At 38.3% G+C, this 20,816-nt stretch overlaps 1 protein-coding gene across 1 annotated transcript in view; it reads right to left on the bottom strand.

Moving 5' to 3' along the window:
• The window catches only part of SORCS3 (sortilin related VPS10 domain containing receptor 3), a 612,976-nt gene that overhangs the window by 213,136 nt on the left and 379,024 nt on the right, over positions 1–20,816 (bottom strand). The window contains exon 5 of the mRNA XM_050804899.1: positions 10,712–10,785. Coding sequence (XP_050660856.1) covers positions 10,712–10,785 — 74 coding nt within the window. The remainder of the gene's footprint in view (positions 1–10,711; positions 10,786–20,816) is intronic.

Here is a 20,816-nt window from a genome sequence, read left to right as displayed (position 1 = left end):
ATTTGCATTACGTCTGCTAAAGTACACATGATCTGATATAACACAATTTTAGTTTAAGGATTTTGAATTTTATTTAATTTTATTAATATCAAGCCAGAAATACTTTTCCTCTAAAAATAGTAGTTTTAGCAAGTATAATAATAAGCCATATGCTGATTACTGGAAAAACAGGTCAAAAATATGAACTCTGACTATTAGGCAATGGGATTTGAATGTTGAAAAAAGTGCAGATGCTTTCTAACTTGCTTAGTTTCAAAGTGATGCTATGTGCCATTTGCTACCAAATTAACAAGGATAGTCATTTATTCCAATTATCTCCTCTTATTATAAGCTGTTTTATTATTAATTTCATAGCTGGTATTTATTAAGCACTTACTGTGCTCCAGGCTAAGAGGAATGACATTCAGCCAGGGGGGAAAGGCAGGAGGTAGCATCTGGTATCCTTTCTGACTGGTGGCGCACTGGTCACAAAGGTTAAATGCAACTGCCAAAAGCCACGTAACTATTAAGGGCAGAGTTTTGTATTTAGATCCCAAATATCCCCATAGGTGTTTATCTTTACTCACATCACACTCTTCTAATAACTTGAAGTTTATAAAGCATATTTTCTTTGTAGTCTGAAGAATTGTAGGGCACCAACGAGCAACTATATGTGTCCTTAGGCAAATTACATATATATCTCAAGGTTACCCTGTTCAGTCATGGCAATCTGAAGGGAGATGCTGTGTACAACATGTCTTTACTTACAATAGCACCAAAACTGAATATTCATAGGAATAACATTAATTAAAAACACGTAGGGCTAATATGAAGAAAACTTTACTAAGGAATGAACAGAATGGAATAAAAAGAGAGACAAATCACGTGGCCAAACATGAAAACCGGATATTGAAAAAAATTCCATTATTTTCAAATGAATGTATAGCTTTGCTGAAATTCTAATTAATAGTCTAATTAGCTGCTTTATGGGGAGGAAGAGATTTTGAAACATGACAAGGTGATTCTAAATTCATTTGGATGAATCAATAAGTAAAATAAACCAAGAATATTTTGAAAAAGAAGAGTTCTATTTTTGTTCTATTTTGTTGTATTTTGCAGAGAAGAGACTTACCCAGCCAGACATTCTATTGTGTTATAAACAACAATTAAACACAATGTGTTCTGGCCACAGGGCACAGAAGACTGACCAATCCGGTAAAACGAAAGCTGCAAAAATGCCACCGATCTTGAGACCTCGAGGGCTCCTAACCTCAGACCAGAGTTTATCTTACCTAAAAAACCATCAGAGGAAATCAGTCCAAAATATGGGCACAGAATTAAGTGAAAAGATGTTCACTACACTTCATTTTACTTTTAAAAAAAATAGAAATCCTATAAATCTTAAAAATATGGAAAATTATTAAATTATTAAAATGATTAAATTGTTATATAGTCACTAGATGACATAGATAACTATTAATATGAGATTTCTAAAATATACTGTTGGAAAATGCTAAATATTTTTATGCCTTATATATATATATATAATATCTAATATATATGATTGAATAAGGCAGCATTTCAAATAAAAAAATTTGTTTGTATTTACATGATCACAGGCTATGGGTGTTTGATAAACAAAGTAATAAAAACATTATAAAGGGAAAATGAAAGATTCGATAACATAAATTTTTGTAAGTATAAAGTATGCTAAAAAGCATAATGCAATTAAAAGCCAAAGAATAAATGATACAATATTGAAACAAAATGAGAGACAATATAAATAACCCATAATAAAGAAGAAACAAAAACAGATGGTCACATAAAAGAAAATACAATGGTTAATAAATATACAAAAGCATGTCTAAACTCACTGGTCTGATAAGAAATGCAAATTAAAACAAGGAAAACCCATTTTTGCATATTAAAATAGATAACTTCTTTAGATTAAATTTTTATGTGGTATAGTGAAATGGTATTTTAGTTGTAGTGGAAACTGGTGTAAACTCTTTGGATTTGGCATGACTATATTTTTATATGTATTGTTTGGTAGTCTATCCTAAAAAAATTATAATAGTCAGACCTTGAACAAATAATTACTTCAATGTTTCTAAAACAACATTATAGTGCTTACTTTAATAGTAAAATTTCAGAAGATAAAATATCAAATAACAAAGGAGAGATTACATTATTATATATCCATAGATTAGAATACAATTCAATACAAGCTTTAAAATGTTTAGAAAGAGTAGAGGATGGTACAGGAGAATGTTCAATTTCACTTTTAAAAGATTTAAAATTTTATCAACAATATGATCTGAATGACAAAAATTTAAATATATGTTTAAAATTATACTAGGGAAAAAAGGCTATGAAGATGTATTTGATTTTTTAAGAAGTATTTTCTGGGCAGTAAAATTATAGGTAATTATTTTCTTTTTATTTTTTTGCCTTCCCTTGAATGATTATGAGATATATTGTGTTTCCAACCAGAAAAAAAAAAAAAAATAGCTAGTGTGTGTCTGTGTCTTTTAAATAATACATTTGTATTTTTGGCATTGCCTCTCCACTTCCTCGACAAGCCTTAGCCACTTCTGCTCCATGACACCTCTTGGTGGAAGTGTCTCTAAAAATTGTGCATTCCTTCCCAAGTTGTTCCCTGTTTTACATCCTGCTATGGACTGAACTGTATCTCTCCAAAAAAAAAAAAAAAAGTTGAAGCTCTAAACTCCAAACTGATGGTATCTGAAGATAAGGCCTTTGGGAAGGAATTAGGTTTGGATGAGGGTGGGGCTCTCATAATGTGATTAGTGCCCTTATAAGAAAGTGCACCAGAGAGCTTGCCCTCTCTCTCTCTACCATGGCAGGATATATCCAGAAGGTGGCCCTCTACAACCTGGAAGAGGGCCCTCACCAGAAGCCAACCATCCTGGCACCCTGTTTGCAGTTTCAGATTCCAGAACTGCAAATTTCCGTTGCTTAGGCCTGGAACCAGTCTGTGGTATTTTGTTTTGACAGCCAGCACTGACTAACGCACAGCCCCAGACCAAACTGGAACAGAACAATAACAGATTTCCTCAATGGGGAGGAAAGGATGGTTTCTCCTGCGTGCAACCCAGTATCCAACCTGCATTTTAAATAGCCTCTATGCCTTCAATTTGGTACTTTATCCTTGGGCGCTGAGCTCAACATTGTCATCTTCTCTCTCTAGGCTTCTCCCTAGCCCTCCAATTGTCCTATTCCTGCTCATGGAAGTTAACAACTCATCACCACCAACCTATTCAACTCTCCCCACTTTTTAATGTAACATGCAAGTACTGAAGGCAATCTGAGTTCCAGGAAGATGGCAGTAGTCAAAGTCTCTATGTGGGGGCTTTTCTGACCCACCACCCTCATCAGACAATAAGGTCCTGAAATCTCACCCACTGTGACAACAGTAAAGTTTGCTCCCCTCTGCAAGTTTATTATCAGTGAGTGAAAATAAAGTTAGATTTCACTGTTTCTGAGCAAAATGAGTATTTCTCATGCCCTTTGCGTAGTCATCTGGGTGGAATAAGTATTTGGAAGCCATGTGCCTCTAACTAAGGAATCACTGGCCACAAAGCCAGAGAAAGAGAAACCAATGGTGTTTCCATGTGCACTATGGAATTTTTGGTACACTGGATTAGGTGAGTGGATGTAGCTGTCTTTGAATTCCATGTTTAATGCATACAAATCTTTTCAGATCTCCCAAGGCAAGACCAAACATGACTCCCACTTTTCATAGCAAAGAAGTCATTAGGTGTATAGCTATATAGGTCTCCTACTTCACAGAACTTACATGTACTCAGCATAATCATCAAAAATCTGGCAAGTCTTGACTTCATCCAAAGAGTTGACCATTCTGTCTTGCTCAGTGCCATGGCTAACTACCACATGCACCTTATGAACACTGCATTTTAGTCTTAGCATTAAGACAGCTATTCCACAGCCAAGATGCAAGCAGACTTACAGCATGGGTAGCCACCATCAGCAAAGCAGAAACTGATTTCTGCTTGCAAGCTGAGCTTTCACATTTCCCCTCCTGACCTTGCATGTATTATTTTGAATGTAATGTATTTTTAAATTGCTGCACCATTTTAAAAATGTAAAGAAGAGCTGAATTAAATATTATTTGTGGCATACCCTGGTTTGCAATGACCTTAAAATCTGATCCCTTATATCAGGTCGATGCCTAAATCCCATTACTTCAGATTGCAAATGACTGTGTTTGCAAAATTGTAGATGCACATTTAGAGGCAGCTTCAAAAATTCAGCCCATAATGTTAACTTTGTTTGAAAAGATCTTGATTTTCCAGGAAGCCATCTCAAGCCATTCTGTCTATTCTTTAACTCTGACTCTGTCATGGATAATATATTAACAGCCTAAGGATGATTCAGCAGCTGACTCTTCAAGAACCATGGTCGAGGGTCAAAAGAAGTTCCTAAATGAATAGAAGGAGCCCACTTTTGAAGCAAATTATAGGATATATTCCAGAACAGGTGAGATCTATAGAGCTCAAATTCAGGCAAGAGGTGCAAGAGTATTCACTCCAACCACATTATCTCAAGGTAACCATCCTCAACTTTCACTTCCTGCTTCTCCAACCTTCATCCTCCACCCAGAGCTGCTATTAGGCTGAGATGGGTGTCTAAAATCCAGACAATGAGATTCATATTAGTACTTCTAGTGAAGTATTAGTACTAATGAAATTAACACTTCTCTAAATGAGCATGTACATACATGACTTGTGTGTGTTTATGTACACACACAGATATTTACAATAAACAAGGCTATTCAGCCCTTGCCCCCTCACACCCTTCTGGTAGTCTCCAATGTCTATTGTTCCCACCTTTATGTTCATGTCCAAGGTTTAGCTCCTGCTTATAAGTGAGAACATGTGGTATTTGGTCTTCTGTTCCTATGTTAATTCACTTAGAATTATGGCCTCTAGCTCCACCCATTTTGCTGCAAAGGACATGATTTTATTCTTCAAAACGTGTATATTTTGATATAATAAACTTCTTCTTTTAGTAGTGATTAAACCAAAAATACTAAACCTTAACTAATATTAAACCCTAACTATTACCAATTCTCCCTCCTCCGTGTTCTAAGGAATGTACACCTAAGGTATATTACCGGGGTGGGTGAGGGTGATAGATGGAGGGTTAAGGAGAGAGGGTAGATCGTTCTACATAAGAAAAGCTATGAGACTTGGGGAAAAGTGTGTGGGTGTAAGGGGAGTTCTGGAAGGGGATGGACTGTGGACAATTAAATCACTGTAATAGAATAGCTTTAGAGTCCATGAAAGGGAAGGAGAGGATGAGACAGTAACTCCCATGATAGTCAGGACAGATATGAACAGTGCAGTTTTAGGAAAACTCATGTGTTGGTTGATGTAATGCTGCTTTGTAACCCTCTTCAAGAAAAGGTTCAGTAAAAAGCTACTTTGCTAAAATACTTTTAGTGTTGAATTGGGGTCTTATTACTGAAATGTGACACTGTTGAGACTGCAAAAAAAAATGCAGTCAAGTCTTTATTTGGGCTACCTAAAACACTGGTCCAAGAAAATAATTCTTGATATTAAAGACCTATGCATACAAATGTCAGTAAAACTATTACCTATGATCATCAAAAATGTGAAAATTTTCAATGTCTGATAAAAATAAAATAGCAATAAAGCATGTATCTTTGTGTAACAAGATATTGCACAAATTAAAAATGGTTATATTTTATAATGACACAAAAATTGCAAGGATAGAACATTAAGAAGAGAAAGGCAGATTATACACACTCACATGTATATATTTAGGCTACATATAAAAGAACATATGCATACAAAAAGAGGCTTGGAAAACTAAAATCATGAAAGATTGGAAAGGAAAGACTGTCATGAAAGGGTTTTGTCTGTCTCCTTTTTCGTTATCACTACTTTCTTTTTTAAAGGGCACTTCCCTAGGACCTCCCGTCTACACACACCAGGAGGGACAGTTTGTTTTTCCATTCTTCCTCCCTTCCCTCATGGCCTTTCTGAAAAAGGGATGAGAAGCTGCTGGCACAAACATCACTAGAAATCCATAGTGTATAAGCTGGCCTTAAGCAAAGTACAATAAAGACCTAGAGTCCAACCTACCTACCTCTACACAGCAGCCACTTTTCATCCTAAACCAGGCATCATAGCAGATACAGCAGTCTTCACGACACACATTCCCTGCATCGCCTAACATGGCCTGATATAGAACTTCTAGTATGTCTGTTGTCTTCTTAAAGGTTTCCTAATGCTCAAGCCAGTCCATGTTGCAATCCAAATATCTCAGAAAAGGGGTAAGAATTGAAGTCCCTGATACCTTCGAGTACATTACTTTATCAGAACAATTTCCTGCAGCAACGGTAAAGAAGAGAGACAAAAAAGGGACCTTATTCTTTCAAGAGTGAGAATAATTAAGGAGGAGAGGAGGGAAATCAGTAAAGAGGAGGCACTGGAGACATTCCTTTCCTCTTTTAGGACACCATACCAGTGAATGCTATCAGAGACCAGAGGCACTTTGAGATCATTCTGGTTACACAGAGAATTCTGGAAGGTCTAGCACACCTATGACTTCATTGGAAAAGATGCCCAAAGAGGCTGAGCATGTTGGGAGAGGGCAGGGTCACAGGAGCAAAGCTGTGAATCACAACAAGTATTCACATTGGATGTACAAAGGAAAACAAAATCTTCCCACTGCAGAATATGCCTGCCTGTTAAATATCTCCCAAGGGAAGAGTGGAATACTATTCATTTGTAGCTCAGTAGGATATTTTTTTAAAATATTAAAAAAAAAAAAACAGAAAAGCTTTTCCCCCATGACAACAACTCGCCATAGCAGAGCCTAGGAAGAATGAAGGCAATATGTTAAGGACATTTACTCCATTTATGTGCTCTCCATGCAAATTATAATTTCTGAAGCAGCTGAGGTTAAAAAAGTGGGGGGAGCTTTAGACAGCTCTGGTGATTACCTGGTGACCAGGTACTAAGTGAGTGGAAGGGTCACATATAAACAAGGAATGTTCATGTCAGTTGTCTTTTTTCTTGTGGCATGAGATTGATGGCTGAGTCATTCCATGGTGTAAGATTCCTAGGTGACCTATCTTGATTGAATTAGAACATCCAGAATTCATAAAAATATTTCCAGATGAAGCTCTTAGTGTTGATGCTAATGAATATTATGTTCCATGCTCTGCCTAACCCACAAGCAAGGTGGGGTACTAATGAAGATGTGGATAATAATAACTCCTTACAATTTCCAATGTACTTTCACAACCATTACAACAGTCATCACTGTAGATGAGAGAACAGATGAGAGACATGCACATGGTTCATTCTTTCTGTTGTGTCCTCATCAGAAATCACTTCTGGAACACAGCGTTCTTCTGCACAAATCCCCCTCTAAGCTGCTAGTTGCCAACAACTGAGAGTAGCATGGGAGAAGAAACTGGACAGTCATGAAGGATCTATCCTTTAGGACACTTGCAAATGTCCAGCTTATAAATAAGAATATTTGTGCAGGGTCACAGGAGCAAAGCTGTGAATCACAACAATCAAATACTGTTATTTGTAATATTTCTTCTGAATCCCATGTTCAATCTATTTGTCTACATACCATAAGTTAAGTCTTTTTAACATCATCTCTCATTTCAATGTCTTGTTTTTACCATGCCTGCTTTCCGCTCAACATTCCCCAACCATCCTCAATACCTCTTCCCTCTACACCCTCTCTCCCAAAGAAATCATTTTCATGCATGTTATTCTTTTGCTTTGCTTGCTCACTTCATAAGAATTATGACTCAACAAAAAGTAGAGAACAATAATGTTCGGCTGAGATGTGGATTATTGGCAATAAATTAGACCCATTCAGTTGTTATCACATGTCCATGGGCATCAGCCTTACCGTACATGAGATTCACATATTTGCCCAGCAAAATGACAAATCACTTATGTGACATGTTCTTGAGGACAGGTAATAAACATAGTACTTAAATCAATGAAGTGAAATTGCCAAGTGTCCATTTGATACATCTGCTCCTTTCAATAACCTTATGAAATTGACAAGAAAAATACTGTTCCCATTAGATGGATGAGGGAATCATAGGTTAAAGAGGTCCCACTTAAGCCAAGGTTTGTGCTACACCCAGAGAAATGCATATTTTGTCTTTTCTCAAAGAGATAACAAGTTAATATTTACATCCCTAACCTATACAAAGCATATCTCTTCAACATAGTGGTTTAGAGCTTTAGAAAACCTTGAATTCTATCTTTGAATAAAAAAAAATGCCTATGTAAAATAAGTTCTTTTGCCATGACTCACATGACACCTAAAAGAATAATCATGGTAATTATATATCAGAAATGGAGAAGTGATAATTACAAAAATGGAATATTCAAAACTACCACTTGGCTAGCCAGCACAGGCATAAACTTTTATATTTCCCCTTGGGTGCATATATGAAAGAAGCACAGAGTGCAGAAGAGACAAAACACAATTATCAGGACCTAGGGACTTGTTTTTTTTGTTTTTTTTTTTTTACTGCATAAAGGAAGAGGGTAGATGACAGCAGCTGGAACCTTCTCCTCTTGCTCTTTGCAAAATATAGGAAAATGTTGCCTCTTATGCACTTAATTTCATTCAGAAACAACGGCACAGCTCATCTAGCCCAGTGTGCTTTTCTCCTTTCCTCCTCTACTAACCTGACTTCCTAGTTGGCCAACTGCCTTATCATCTCAAGAGTTTGTTCAGAAACAGCAGAGGGCTCTCTCTTTCGTTTTCTTTCCTTTTTTTTTTTTTTCCCTGAATTCTGGACTTCTGAGTGGTGGCACATTGAGAAACTGGACCATCTCAGCTCAGCAAAGGCTGTTGTTCTATAGGTGAAACAGCAGAAAAACAAGTATTTCCTTTTTCTGCCTTAGTCTATTGTAAAACCTCCATAGTTCCAAATACAGGCAAAATAATAGTTGCAATAACAGCTACTGATGAAATAATAGTAGGCCTGTAAGGGGCAAACATGCTGGAGATAGCTCAGTTGTTGAGTCAAGAGCAATAATTCCAACTCCCTTTTCTCTCCCAACTACTGTGAACCATGTACAAAGAACAAAACAACACAAAACAACAAAACAAACAAACAAAAAAAGTTGACTTTTCATAGAATGCTTAAGCAATCTTCATTTTAAAATCTGAATATAGTTTTGTGGATGCAGAAGAAATGGGTTGAAGCCATTGCTTCCAAAGATGTTGGTATGAATGTGTGATGTACAAGGTATTTGTCACCACCATCCTCAACACACACTCACATCGCTAAGTTGTGTGAGGCATAAACAGCTATCACATGAGTTTTTAATGGAGTGTTCATAAGATGTTTAAAAGAGATACAGAATGAGTACAACTTCCAAAAAAAATTTTTTTTTGAGACAGAGTCTCACTCTGTCACCCAAGCTAGAGTACAGTGGCCTAATCTCTGTGATGGCAGTGGCCTAATCTCTGTCATCCAAGCTAGAGTACACTGCAGCCTTGAACTGAGCACACGTGATCCCTGCATCTCAGCCTCCTGAGTAGCTGGGACTACAGGGGCATGCCATGATGGCCAGCTCACTTTTTATTTATTTGTAGAGACAGGGTATCACTATAATGACCAGGCTGGTCTTGAACTCCTGGCCTCAAGCAATCCTCTCACCTCAGCCTCTCAAAGTACTGAGATTACAGACACAAGCCACTGTGCCTAACCAAACTTTTTTTTTCATTAAGCATATAATTAAGCATTCTATATACTTTGGTGTATTCCTCTTAATCTCCATTTGTGTAGCCATAACTTCTGCTAAAATGAAAGCAAGATAAAAGTAAGAAACATTTTCACGTTATAGCAGGCAAGTGTAAAATGCAAATTTGTACAAAACTTGTTACAACCAAGGTAAAAATAGTAAGCATGCATAAAGGAATACTAATTAATAAAACACTTTCTGATTAGGAGGAAGGGCTAATTTTCCATTTGAAACATGTATTCATTCCCATAAAAGGTTTTTCAAAATATGCCCCTCAGAGGTAGTTCTGAAGGATTTATCACATGTGACAAAAGAAAAGGATTCTGTAGTGAAATAAGTTTGGGAATCAGTGACTTCAAGTTTGGCAGGATTCTTCATTCAGCACTTCTCCAGAGTCTTTAATATCCTAACATGAATCCTGAGTTTCCAGGAGTATAAAATTGAATTATCATAATCTGAATTTATTTGACCACAGAAACTCTTATGAAAGAAGCAGCATTTTGTGAAACCGCTGTTCTCCAGAGTATATTTTGGGAAAATACTGCTTTTCAGAATATGTACATAAAATATATGCACTTTTCCAAAAAGAGGGGGTTAGTACATAGCAAGGAGCACCTGACCATGACCCTTCTCACAGAGCTCTCTCAGCCCAGTGCCTCTCAAACATTCATGTGCACGTGAATCAGCACAGGATCATGTTAAACGCAAATCCCAGTTTCATAAGTCTTAATAGGGCCTGAGATTCTGCATTTCTAACAAGTCCCCAGGTGATGCTGATGCTGCCATTCTACAAACCACTCTGTGTAGCAAAGGACTAGAACAAATTCATCTGCAAGAGCTGCAACTGTCCAGAGCTATCTAGAGTGCTACGCTGTTTGATAATTCTTTATCTAAGAAGTAATGAGTGTGTGGACAGGGCTTACCAATAAAACCTGTTGGGTGTGATGCGTTCATGCATGAGTTGCCACCGTCTTCCAAAATCCATGGAGCTGTAGAGCTGCAAAACAATGAAGTGAGGAAAATGTAAATCTCAAGGAACCACTGCTGAGCATGAATACAGATGTTTTCCCTGCACCATCCCAACACCAGAGTGCCCGACACACCCAAGTAGGCCTTTATTTTATCCAGATAAAAAGGTAGGAATATGACTGTGCCATCCTTATCATGGTATCTTCTAGCATTAAGCAGGTTCTCAATATACATCCAATCATCTGATATTTTTGAGCTGAGTATAAATCCACATCTGATGGCTATCACTGTCTCCATTAGGAGTAAATAAAATTGCCTTCTTTTTTCTTCAAATTCCATGTAGTCTCTGGCTTCAATTAAAACAATTCAGCAACACTTATTTAAAAACTATTTATTATACAACTCTTACATGTAGGACACTCTGAGACTCATGAAGTCAAGGAGAGGCAGATTCTGTGCTCCCAGGAAAAATGAGACATACACATAAAAATGATCATCGCTGATATAGGAGCCAATATTACACGCAAAATATTGTGCTTTTACTTTCATTTCTTACTGCTCCTATAGATCATCTAAATGAAATGGAGCTCTTCGATGTCACCAAAAAGACCAGGCTCATTTACACTCCTATGTTTTTGCAAGATAGCAAAGCTAGGCCACTTTTATTATTATTCCATGTTTGCTTATTTTTTGAACGTAGAGTCTGACCCCTTTATAACACCTTAGGGATAGGCCAGCATCCCTATAAGTGATTAACTAGGAGCATTGAGTATATTTTCAATTGAATGTCTGGAAGTAAAATATCTGATTCTAACTGCCAATGGAATAATAATAATGATAAAAATAATAATTCTACCATGTTGTTCTTTCATATATATTTGAGCCTTACAACAATCCTGAAAGGAGGGTAGGGCAGTTACTACTAACTTAAATCCCTGCTCTTAAGCATTCAGCAATCTTCCCAGGAAGAGTTAATTACTGCTTCCACAGTGCCACCACTGTATTTACTATTTGCCTCTAAGAAGCTCTTCATAGTAATCCATTGCTGGTTGGCATGTCTCTCCCCTGCTAGACTGAGTCATAAGGGGGCAGGGATCATGCCTTAGTCACCTTTGTATATCAGTGGTTTTACAATGCCATGTGAGAACATAAACACCTCTAACAGGTGAGAACATAAACCTCCTATTTCACAATTAACAAAAGTTAATCTTGGAGAAGGTAAGTTTTGGTCAAAGAAACTAGGATTTCAGTTTTCTGATGCCTGGCTCAAGTCTTCTTCCATGGAATCATGACCCAAGTTTATCATGAGAATTCCACCATCCTCATGTTTTTCCCAAAAACTTTTACAGATGGGAACATTGAGGAAGCGAGAGTGGCTCTCAAGTTTATAGAAATTGGATGACATGAAGTATATGCCTGTGATTACATCCCCAATATCTGCTCTCCTATAGGGCTGTTGTTTCCAGCATACCACACTTGGATAACTTTGCCATCTGGAAAATTCTAAGTTGATAATCTTACAAATCATACAGAAATAATTATTTGTAAAAACTTCCGGTAATCTCAAAAGTTTTGTGGAGCTCAGAAAAGTTTTGACTCATTTCAATTTAATTCAGCAAATATTTATTGAACAATGGAGCCATAAAACTATTTTTGTCTAGTAGAGACAGTTTTATATATGTATATATACACGCATATAAGTATATATGTACACATGTATGTGTATATGCATATATAGTTATATATGTAGGTATATATGTATATGTAGTTATATATGTACATATAGTTATATGTATAAATCTAGTTTTGTGTGTGTGTGTATGTGTGTGTGTATATATTTACCCTCAAAATAGCCTGTAATGTTGTCAGATATATATAGCTGACTAGTTGCTGTGTTATGGGTTTGAGTTGCATTTGGTTATAAAACAACCTTGTTGGGAAAAGTGTGGGGGAAAGGACCTCTTCCCACACACGTATTGAGACAGATCCCAATTGGTCTATGATCCTGTTTGCAAGAAAGAGATTCTATTGGTTGAGTGCCTAAAGAGAAAGGTGGGATGGCCTTCAGATTATATCAGCTTAGCTAGCATTGCTAACCAACTGTTGCAAGCTCTGAAAATAAAAGATCTTGAACCCATTATATATATACACACACATATATATTTATATATTTTTATATATATGCTAAATTTATAGGTGAAGGTACTGATGCTTGGTGCTACAAAGTGACTACATCAACTATACAGAAAATATATACATGATTTGGCTGATCACAAGTTTCTAGTATACCACACTAACTTTATACTAACTCTCACAGTATTCATCTAAACTGGGCTCTCAATCCATGAGTAAGTACTAACTACAATATATGTTCAATTATGCATGCAAGAAATATCTCACCACCCTCCAGTCACCAATTTGGTGAATAAAACACTGCAAAGCTCTACAACCACTAAATTACATAGTACACAAAACCCCATTCAATTGTTTAGGAAGCAAACAGAGTAGCCTCTCCCTGATCTTCACATACACTTACAGATACACCACGTCAAAGGGAAAATTGGGGCAAGGGCTAAAGCTCTAGAGGTTGACAGATGGGAAAGATTAACCGGGGTAGAAATTAAACAATGAGGCCTCCTTGAAAAATATGTTTTGAGCCAGGCCTTGAGACAACAGGAGCAAAGGTGCCAATATGGCCTAGTGTTCGAGGTTAGCTCTACAAGCACCTTTAAGAAAAAGAAGGGATGTGATGACTGTTGTTGGCCAAAAGTGGGGGAGACTGTCTGTCTGTCCTTCCATCTCCCTATCTCTCTTTCTATCCCCCTGCCCATCTATTTGTGGATATTTCTACATCTATATATATGTATATTTATATTGAGAAGTGGGGAAAAGGAACAGATTTTTAAAGACCAGACCATCCCATTGGGAAGAATATATCCATATATTTTATTGCAAAGACTAAGTGTTTCATGTAGCGTTTTTAAAAATGGATCACTGACCTTCCTATGGCAGGCACCTGAGGGACAGACACTTAGACTTAAGACACGTTTTCCAATTAAATAGAAAAGAGACTTCAGATGGAACCTTCTATAATACAAAGTTCAAAATCTGCCAGCCCTGACTCCAGACATAGCAGAGTACCAAATTATTTCAACAAAACCCGACATGACTGTGTCTTCCTCGGCTGCAAACTCTTGAAACAGGCCAGGTAAAAGCCATGAGGGTCCCACTGACACTGTTAGAGTCTCCATCCTCTAGGGAAATCATCAGTTCCATCATGGACAACTTGGTGGTGGCAGAGCTCTTGCTGGGTCACCCTTGAGAGCAGCATGGCTCCTGTCCTCTCACGCTCTTTCTAACATAAAGAGAGCAAGAACCTGGGCACAGTGGCTCACGCCTGTAATCCCAGTACTTTGGAAGGCCGAGACAGGCAGATCCCGAGGTCAGGAAATCAAGACCATCCTGGCCAACATGGTGAACCCCCATCTCTACCAAAAATACAAAAATTAGCTGGGCGTGGCAGCAGGCACCTGTAGTCCCAGCAACTCAGGAGGCTGAGGCAGGAGAATTGCTTGAACCTGGGAGGCGGAGGCTGCCGTGAGCTAAGATCATGCCACTGCACTCCAGCCTGGATGACAAAGCAAGACTCCATCTCAAAAAAAAAAAAATAAAGAGAGAGCGAGAGAGCCACTGCTGATCTCCTCATTCAGGCCTGTTTCACCTCCTGCCTCCCCTATCTCTGGTTTTGCTTTTTCAGCTCTTCAGTTTGACTGATGGAAAAAAAATTAAATTGAATTATCTGCCTGGAGGCTGACTGAGATGAACAAAAAGAGCAGGCTCCTATTCATTAAGGGCTTTGAGTTAGTTGCCTTGTCTCTCAATCTGCAGTAAGTTGCTGAGTCTGAAACATATTTTATTCTACCACGAATTCTCGAAAATCTCTCCACTTATACATCTACTTCTTCATTTAATCACTTATTCATTCATTCACTAAAAGTATATCAAACAACTACTATGCTCTAGGAACTGAACTAAGAGCTGTGGTTACAAAGGTCAAAAATGTCACGATCAGTGGAAACAGAAATGTATACAATTACACTGCCATGCAAAGTATGCCTTGATATTGATATTAGTTATCTCTGCAATGGAAAGACTGTGGACAATTAGTATGTTCTTCTTTTTGTCCTCTAGATTTCTTTAAATTATTATAAATAAATGTTACTTTTGTAATTACAAAATTATAGGTCTAACATTAAAATGGAAATAAAATACATATGTCAACATTTAATAGTAAATTTTAGAAGATTAAGGATATTAAAATGCTCATGACATTATTAATTTTAAAATGTTATAAAACATGTATTTATTAATATCGATGTTAAAGTATTACAAAAACTTGAAACATATTAGAAGGCAATATGCCAAAATATTAGCAGTGGTCATCTCTGAATTGTGAGATTATGGGTAATTTACGTATTTTTGAAGTTTCCATCATTTTTAGATGTTTGAACAATAAATATGTATTATATTTCAATAGTAACTTAAGCCTACATTTTATTCTATTTATATTTTTGTGACAGTAAATTTCTAATTACAATTTGTATATTATATTTATCTCTCAAACTACCTTTTAAAAGGCCATGAATTAATTCTATTTTTTTCATGAGAAAACTGGAATTAGAGCAATACTGAACTTTCCAAAAATAGGAAAATGTCCCAGAAATTATCATGGTTAATGTTGAATCCTTCCTTAGACAGGCAATGCATCAGCTCACAGAATGTTTGTACAGTCCTGCATGGCTTCAACCCAACATATTTCAAGCAACATTAAAATAACGTGTGTTTTCCAAACAATAAGCTTCTTTAAAAACATTCCTTGTTTATATAGTTACACAAATGAGGCCATGTTCTCTTCCATATCCTGCCACATCATACCCTCTCCCAGCAAAGATGTCCCTCCTGGACATTACCAGAGACCAATCGAGATATCCTCTCCTTTCCCTTCTTTCCTCTATATGTCATGGCCACATATCTCTTAACAAGCACAAATTCAGCAGTAACAAACACAGAACGAGGACTAAATGAATCACTGAAACAGCTGGAAAATATGAAAGAACATATTCTTTTCCTTATTGATTCTGTTATTAGTTCCCTAATTACATCGGCCTGCCAGAGAAAAGCATCTGATAGCTGAAGAACTAAAGAGGCAATTTAATCAATAGAATATTCCACAGGAAGAACAAAAGACTGTGCCCGGAAAGTCCAAGTTCAAAGAATAATATGAGAACACAGGAGAATCATAGGCATTGTTATGGGGTAAATTTGTGTCCCTCAAGAAAGATACACTAAAGTCCCAGCCCCCAGCATCTCAGAATGTGACCTTACTTGGAAATAACTTCTTTGCAGATGTAATCAAGTTAAAATGAGGGTGTTAGGGTGGGCCCTAATCCAATAATGACTGGTGTTCTCATAAGGAGAAATGTAGGCCCATAAGCAGACAGGCAGGCAGGGAATCCTAGTAAAGACACACAAGGAGAACGCCATGAGAAGACGGAGGATTAGAGTGACCCATCTACAAGCCAAGGATGGCTTAAGACATGTTTTCTAAACCAGCAACCACCAGAAGCTAGAAAAAGGCAAGGAAAGTTTCCCCTACATGTTTCAGAGGGAGCACAGCCCCCGCCTGCCAACATCTTGATTTTGGAATTCCAGCCTCCAGAACTGTGAGACAATATATTTCTGTTGCTTGAAGTCACCGAGTTCCCGGGGCTTTGTCACAGCAGCTCTAGGAAACTAACATGGGCCTCTCACACCCCCTGCCAGGACTAGGCAGTCTGGAGAGAGACAGCAATGACAGAGATGCTACATTTCTCTGTGGCTTCCCTGTCACCATCTAGGCATTTAGTTGTAAGGCCAGATTTTCACATCTGTGGCTGGAAGTTAAACCCTCATTTGCCTACATTTCTTTGTCCTGTGCATTGTCATCATGCCTCCACTCCCAGGATACTTTCTAAGAAATGTGAATTTATAATGATCACATGAGGGTGACCAGACTTAGTCAGAAGAGGCAACAAAATGTGACTTTATGGAATCTTTCAGTGTTCAGGTGAGTTTCTCTTAAGCCAGCGTATCTCCTAGGTAGAGGTGAAAGGATGGGCTGAAATAAACTCTCCTCATAGGAAAGTTAAACTTAACGTATAACTGTGCTGATTCTTTACTCAAAACTTGTGGAGTTTAGGTGGCATTCTGCTGTATTGTGCTCATGATGGTCTTTTGTCTTTCAAATAAAATGAGGCTGGTTCTCTTAGAAATGAGGTCTCTGCCTCTCTTTCTCTGGAGGCACAAGTGTAGAGTAGGAAAGCTTGGCTGGGCTATATGGAGCTGCAGGGAGAATCCCTTAGTTTGTGGTGGCATTTGTAATACACAGGAAAGAAACCAGAGTCTCACAGCAGCAGGGAGTCCTTTCCAACCTGCGTCTTCAGTTCCTTCCTCAGAAAGTCTCCAATGGATCTTGATAACTGGTGGGAACATTTCTAAGCTCTGGGTACACAGACAAGAGCTTCCATCTCCAGCTGCCACCTGACCTCAGGTGATCCGCCAGCCTTAGCTTCCCAAAGTGCTGGGTTTACAGGTATGAGCCACTGCTCCCAGCTGGTTTCATATTAATTAAGCACCCAGCATGTGCAAGGCTCAGTGCCAAAGTGTGATGATACAAAGGTGAATAGCTCAAGGTTCCCTGATCTCCAGAAACTCAAAACTTAGATGGGAAGACACACACATAAACAGGTAAGTGCAGCACAGTGAGGCCCATGCCAGCGGAGGTAAAAGAGCACTGAAACTCAAAGGAAGGAGTGATCAGTTCTGCTGGGTTGGGCGCAGGCCCATGAGCTGAGTCATGATGGAGGAACCAGAGCTGGCCTGAAGGATATGTCCTTCCCCAAAAATTGTGGCTAAGAAAGGTGAAAAATTCTGGTCATGAGGAAAGCGTTTGGAAACCTAATAGAAACATTATCTCATCTTCCTACAAAAGTACCATTCACTTGGTCCTGAATCAGTGTGCATTGGTCTAACTGCCACATCTTAAAGAGAAACAGAGCAGAAGTGGAAAAGGATCCAAACAAGGTCATGTAAAAGATTCAAGTAGAAGGGAAAGAGACAACTCCACAAGAATATAGATGTTAAGTACAAAATGAGGACTTTAAAATGAGCTGTGAGAGCAAAGGCTATAAAAGCAGAACAACATAGGTAGATGCACATTTGCTTTTCAACTTTCAACACATCTCCCCTTGAAGCCTGAAAAAGGCAATATTGTAACACCAAAAATGACAAATTACTTTTCACGCAAATTCACAAAAATTACTGTAAGAACTTGATGGCCGGGTGTGGTAGCTCACACCGGTAATCCCAGCACTTTGGGAGACCGAGGTGGGTAGATCACAAGGTCAGGAGTTCGAGACCAGCCTCGCCAACATGGAGAAACCCCGTCTCTACTAGAAATACAAAAATTAGCCAGGCCTGGTGGCAGGCACCTGTAGTCCCAGTTACTCGGGAGGCTGAGGCAGAAAAATCACTTGAACCCGGGAGGCAGAGGTTGCAGTGAGCCAAGATCGCACCACTGCACTCCAGCCTGGGCGACAGAGCCGGACTCCATCTCAAAAAAAAAAAAAAAAAAAAAAAAAAAAAAACTTGGTGAAAAGGGCAGGGTATTTTATAAACAATATCAAAACAAAACAAAATTTAAAAAGACAGTTTAAGACTCACAGCTTCCCAAAGTTTTCCATCAAAGTATCCCCAAAACCCAAATGAATACAGCATCCCCCAGGGAATCTGGAGACTTGATCTTTAATACACGGGCAAATATGTTTAGCTCTCTAATAATTCTCACCTTAAAATTCCATGGATAGTTCATAATCTATTCTATACTGTACCTATGCTCAGAATACATTTCTTCATAAATCTTCAGTTAAAGCAGACCCTCCAGAAAAACACTGTGTCTATCATACTCCCTTTTTACCACTGTCCCCCAAGGGTGTGTTTTTGAGCCCCAGTTTGAGGAGGATGGAGCCAGTGACAACAAGATTGCTGACACGTGATTAGGGAGCAGTGATATCCTCATGATAGGGAGCAGGTGCTAATGCTTGGGTTGACTCATTTAATTGTCTCAAGTGTGTTTTGTGCGGGGTGCCTACAAGAGGGGACTGTGGTCATTCCTTAGTGCCTCTGGCAATTAGAATCCTAGACTTGAATATGAAGAGATACTGTATGGGCAGGGTTTCCATTTAAGTCTCGTTAATTATATGAACAAGGGGGAGGGAAAGAAACATGGAGTCTTGGGCAGGGTCATACTTGCAAGAAAGCAATTCTAGCAGACTCTGTCAGGTAACATGGCAGCCTTATTTTTGCCACGGCTTTGTATGATTCTTCAGGCTTATCCTTCTGACTTTGCCTCCAATTTCATAGGACACTTGTATCTTTGGATGATTAAACCTTCTGTTTCCCAAGTCAGTGTCCTCCTCTCTGGAAGCCGTGCTTATGCCCTTCAAGATCCATTTGAGATCACAGATGAGGCTTGCCCCATATACCCCAGTGCCTACCCTATGAAACAGAATGATTTCCTCCAGTCAAGCATGCAGAAACTGGCTTATATTGACACTGATGTTTACCCTCTGTCAAATGGGTGACACTATGCTCATCTCCCACCTGCCTTTTCCTTCAGGATTTTCCCCTCCCTGACTTATTTTTCAAGTTCCAGCCACATTGGTTCCCATTTAGTTTCTCAAACATGCCATGAACTCTCTAGTCTCAGGGTTTTTGCACATGCTACTCCCGCTATCTAGAACACTCTTCTTCCACTTGGACTTCTTCCTATTTCCATTTGTGTACTAAACTCCTACTCACACGTCAGGCATCATCAGAAATAACACTCCTAAGGGAAGTCCTCTTTGGTCACTTCCCACCCCAGACAGCACCAGGTCCACTGTCATCTGCTCTCATGGCTCTCCACTCTCTTATTCCACAACATTCTGTATATCTTCCTTTCTAGAGAGTGGGAATTCCTTCTTTAATAACCCCAAGTGCTTAACACTGTGCCAGGTATGGGGAGAGCAGATGTTCAAAGAATATTTGCCGAATGAACACATGAATATCCCTTTTCAGATCTTTTAAAGGTCTGTTCTTTCCACCTGAAAAAAAATCCTCCTTCCTTTTCCAAATTTTTAATAAATTCTATCCTTCTCTCAAAATTAGTTCTAATTCTCTGTTTTCCATGAAGCCATCCTTGGCCAAAACAGGTAAGAGTAGGATACCAAAAATTATGAACTACTTCAAAAAATTATAAAACTCATAGGAAGTCGGTGAGGAAGAAATAGTATCCTATAAACACCATCTCTCTTTTTTCATATTTAATGTCAGTGTGCAACTAGCTTCTAATAACAGGCTTCTCTTACAGCTCTCTAATTGTTTCCATGTAACTCATCCAAACATCAACCAACTCATTCATTCACTTATGCATCAAAACTCCAGGCGGTCTCTTCAAGTAGGTTAGAAGTTCCTAGATGAGAGGAATCCCATCTGAAATCTTAATCTCCCCACAGAAACTGCCACTGGGCTGTTTAATAACATAGGATCAGAGAATCATAAGCATGGCCTTGGAGATAATCTAGACAGTTCTTTTCACACATAGAGACTCTAAAACTCAGAGAACCTAAGAGACTTGCCTAGAGTCACACAGCTAGTCAGCTGTAGAGTTGGAATTCGAACACAGGGGCCCTGACTTCACTCAATGCTCTTTTTACTATACCATAGTATCTTTTATGTTACCTACTTGCTGTTGAAGGAAAAACAAATCAATATAACCTCACAGGAATAATGTCTCATTTGAGTATGCCGTGCATGAACGACAGTGTACCTTGAATTTATCTACCACCTTTATTTATAAATCATTTCCACAATTCATTTTATCCTCTTTATACTGAAGAGTATTTTCTGAGCTAATAGTCACATAAGACAACCTTACAATTTACACAGTATTTACTGAAGTCCGTTCTTTTGTCTCCACAG

This window comes from Macaca thibetana, chromosome 9 (genome assembly GCF_024542745.1).
Source record: "Macaca thibetana thibetana isolate TM-01 chromosome 9, ASM2454274v1, whole genome shotgun sequence".
Classification (NCBI taxonomy): domain Eukaryota; kingdom Metazoa; phylum Chordata; class Mammalia; order Primates; family Cercopithecidae; genus Macaca; species Macaca thibetana.
The sequence above is the reverse complement of the archived record's forward strand: the minus strand, read 5'-3'. Positions and strand labels throughout refer to the sequence as shown.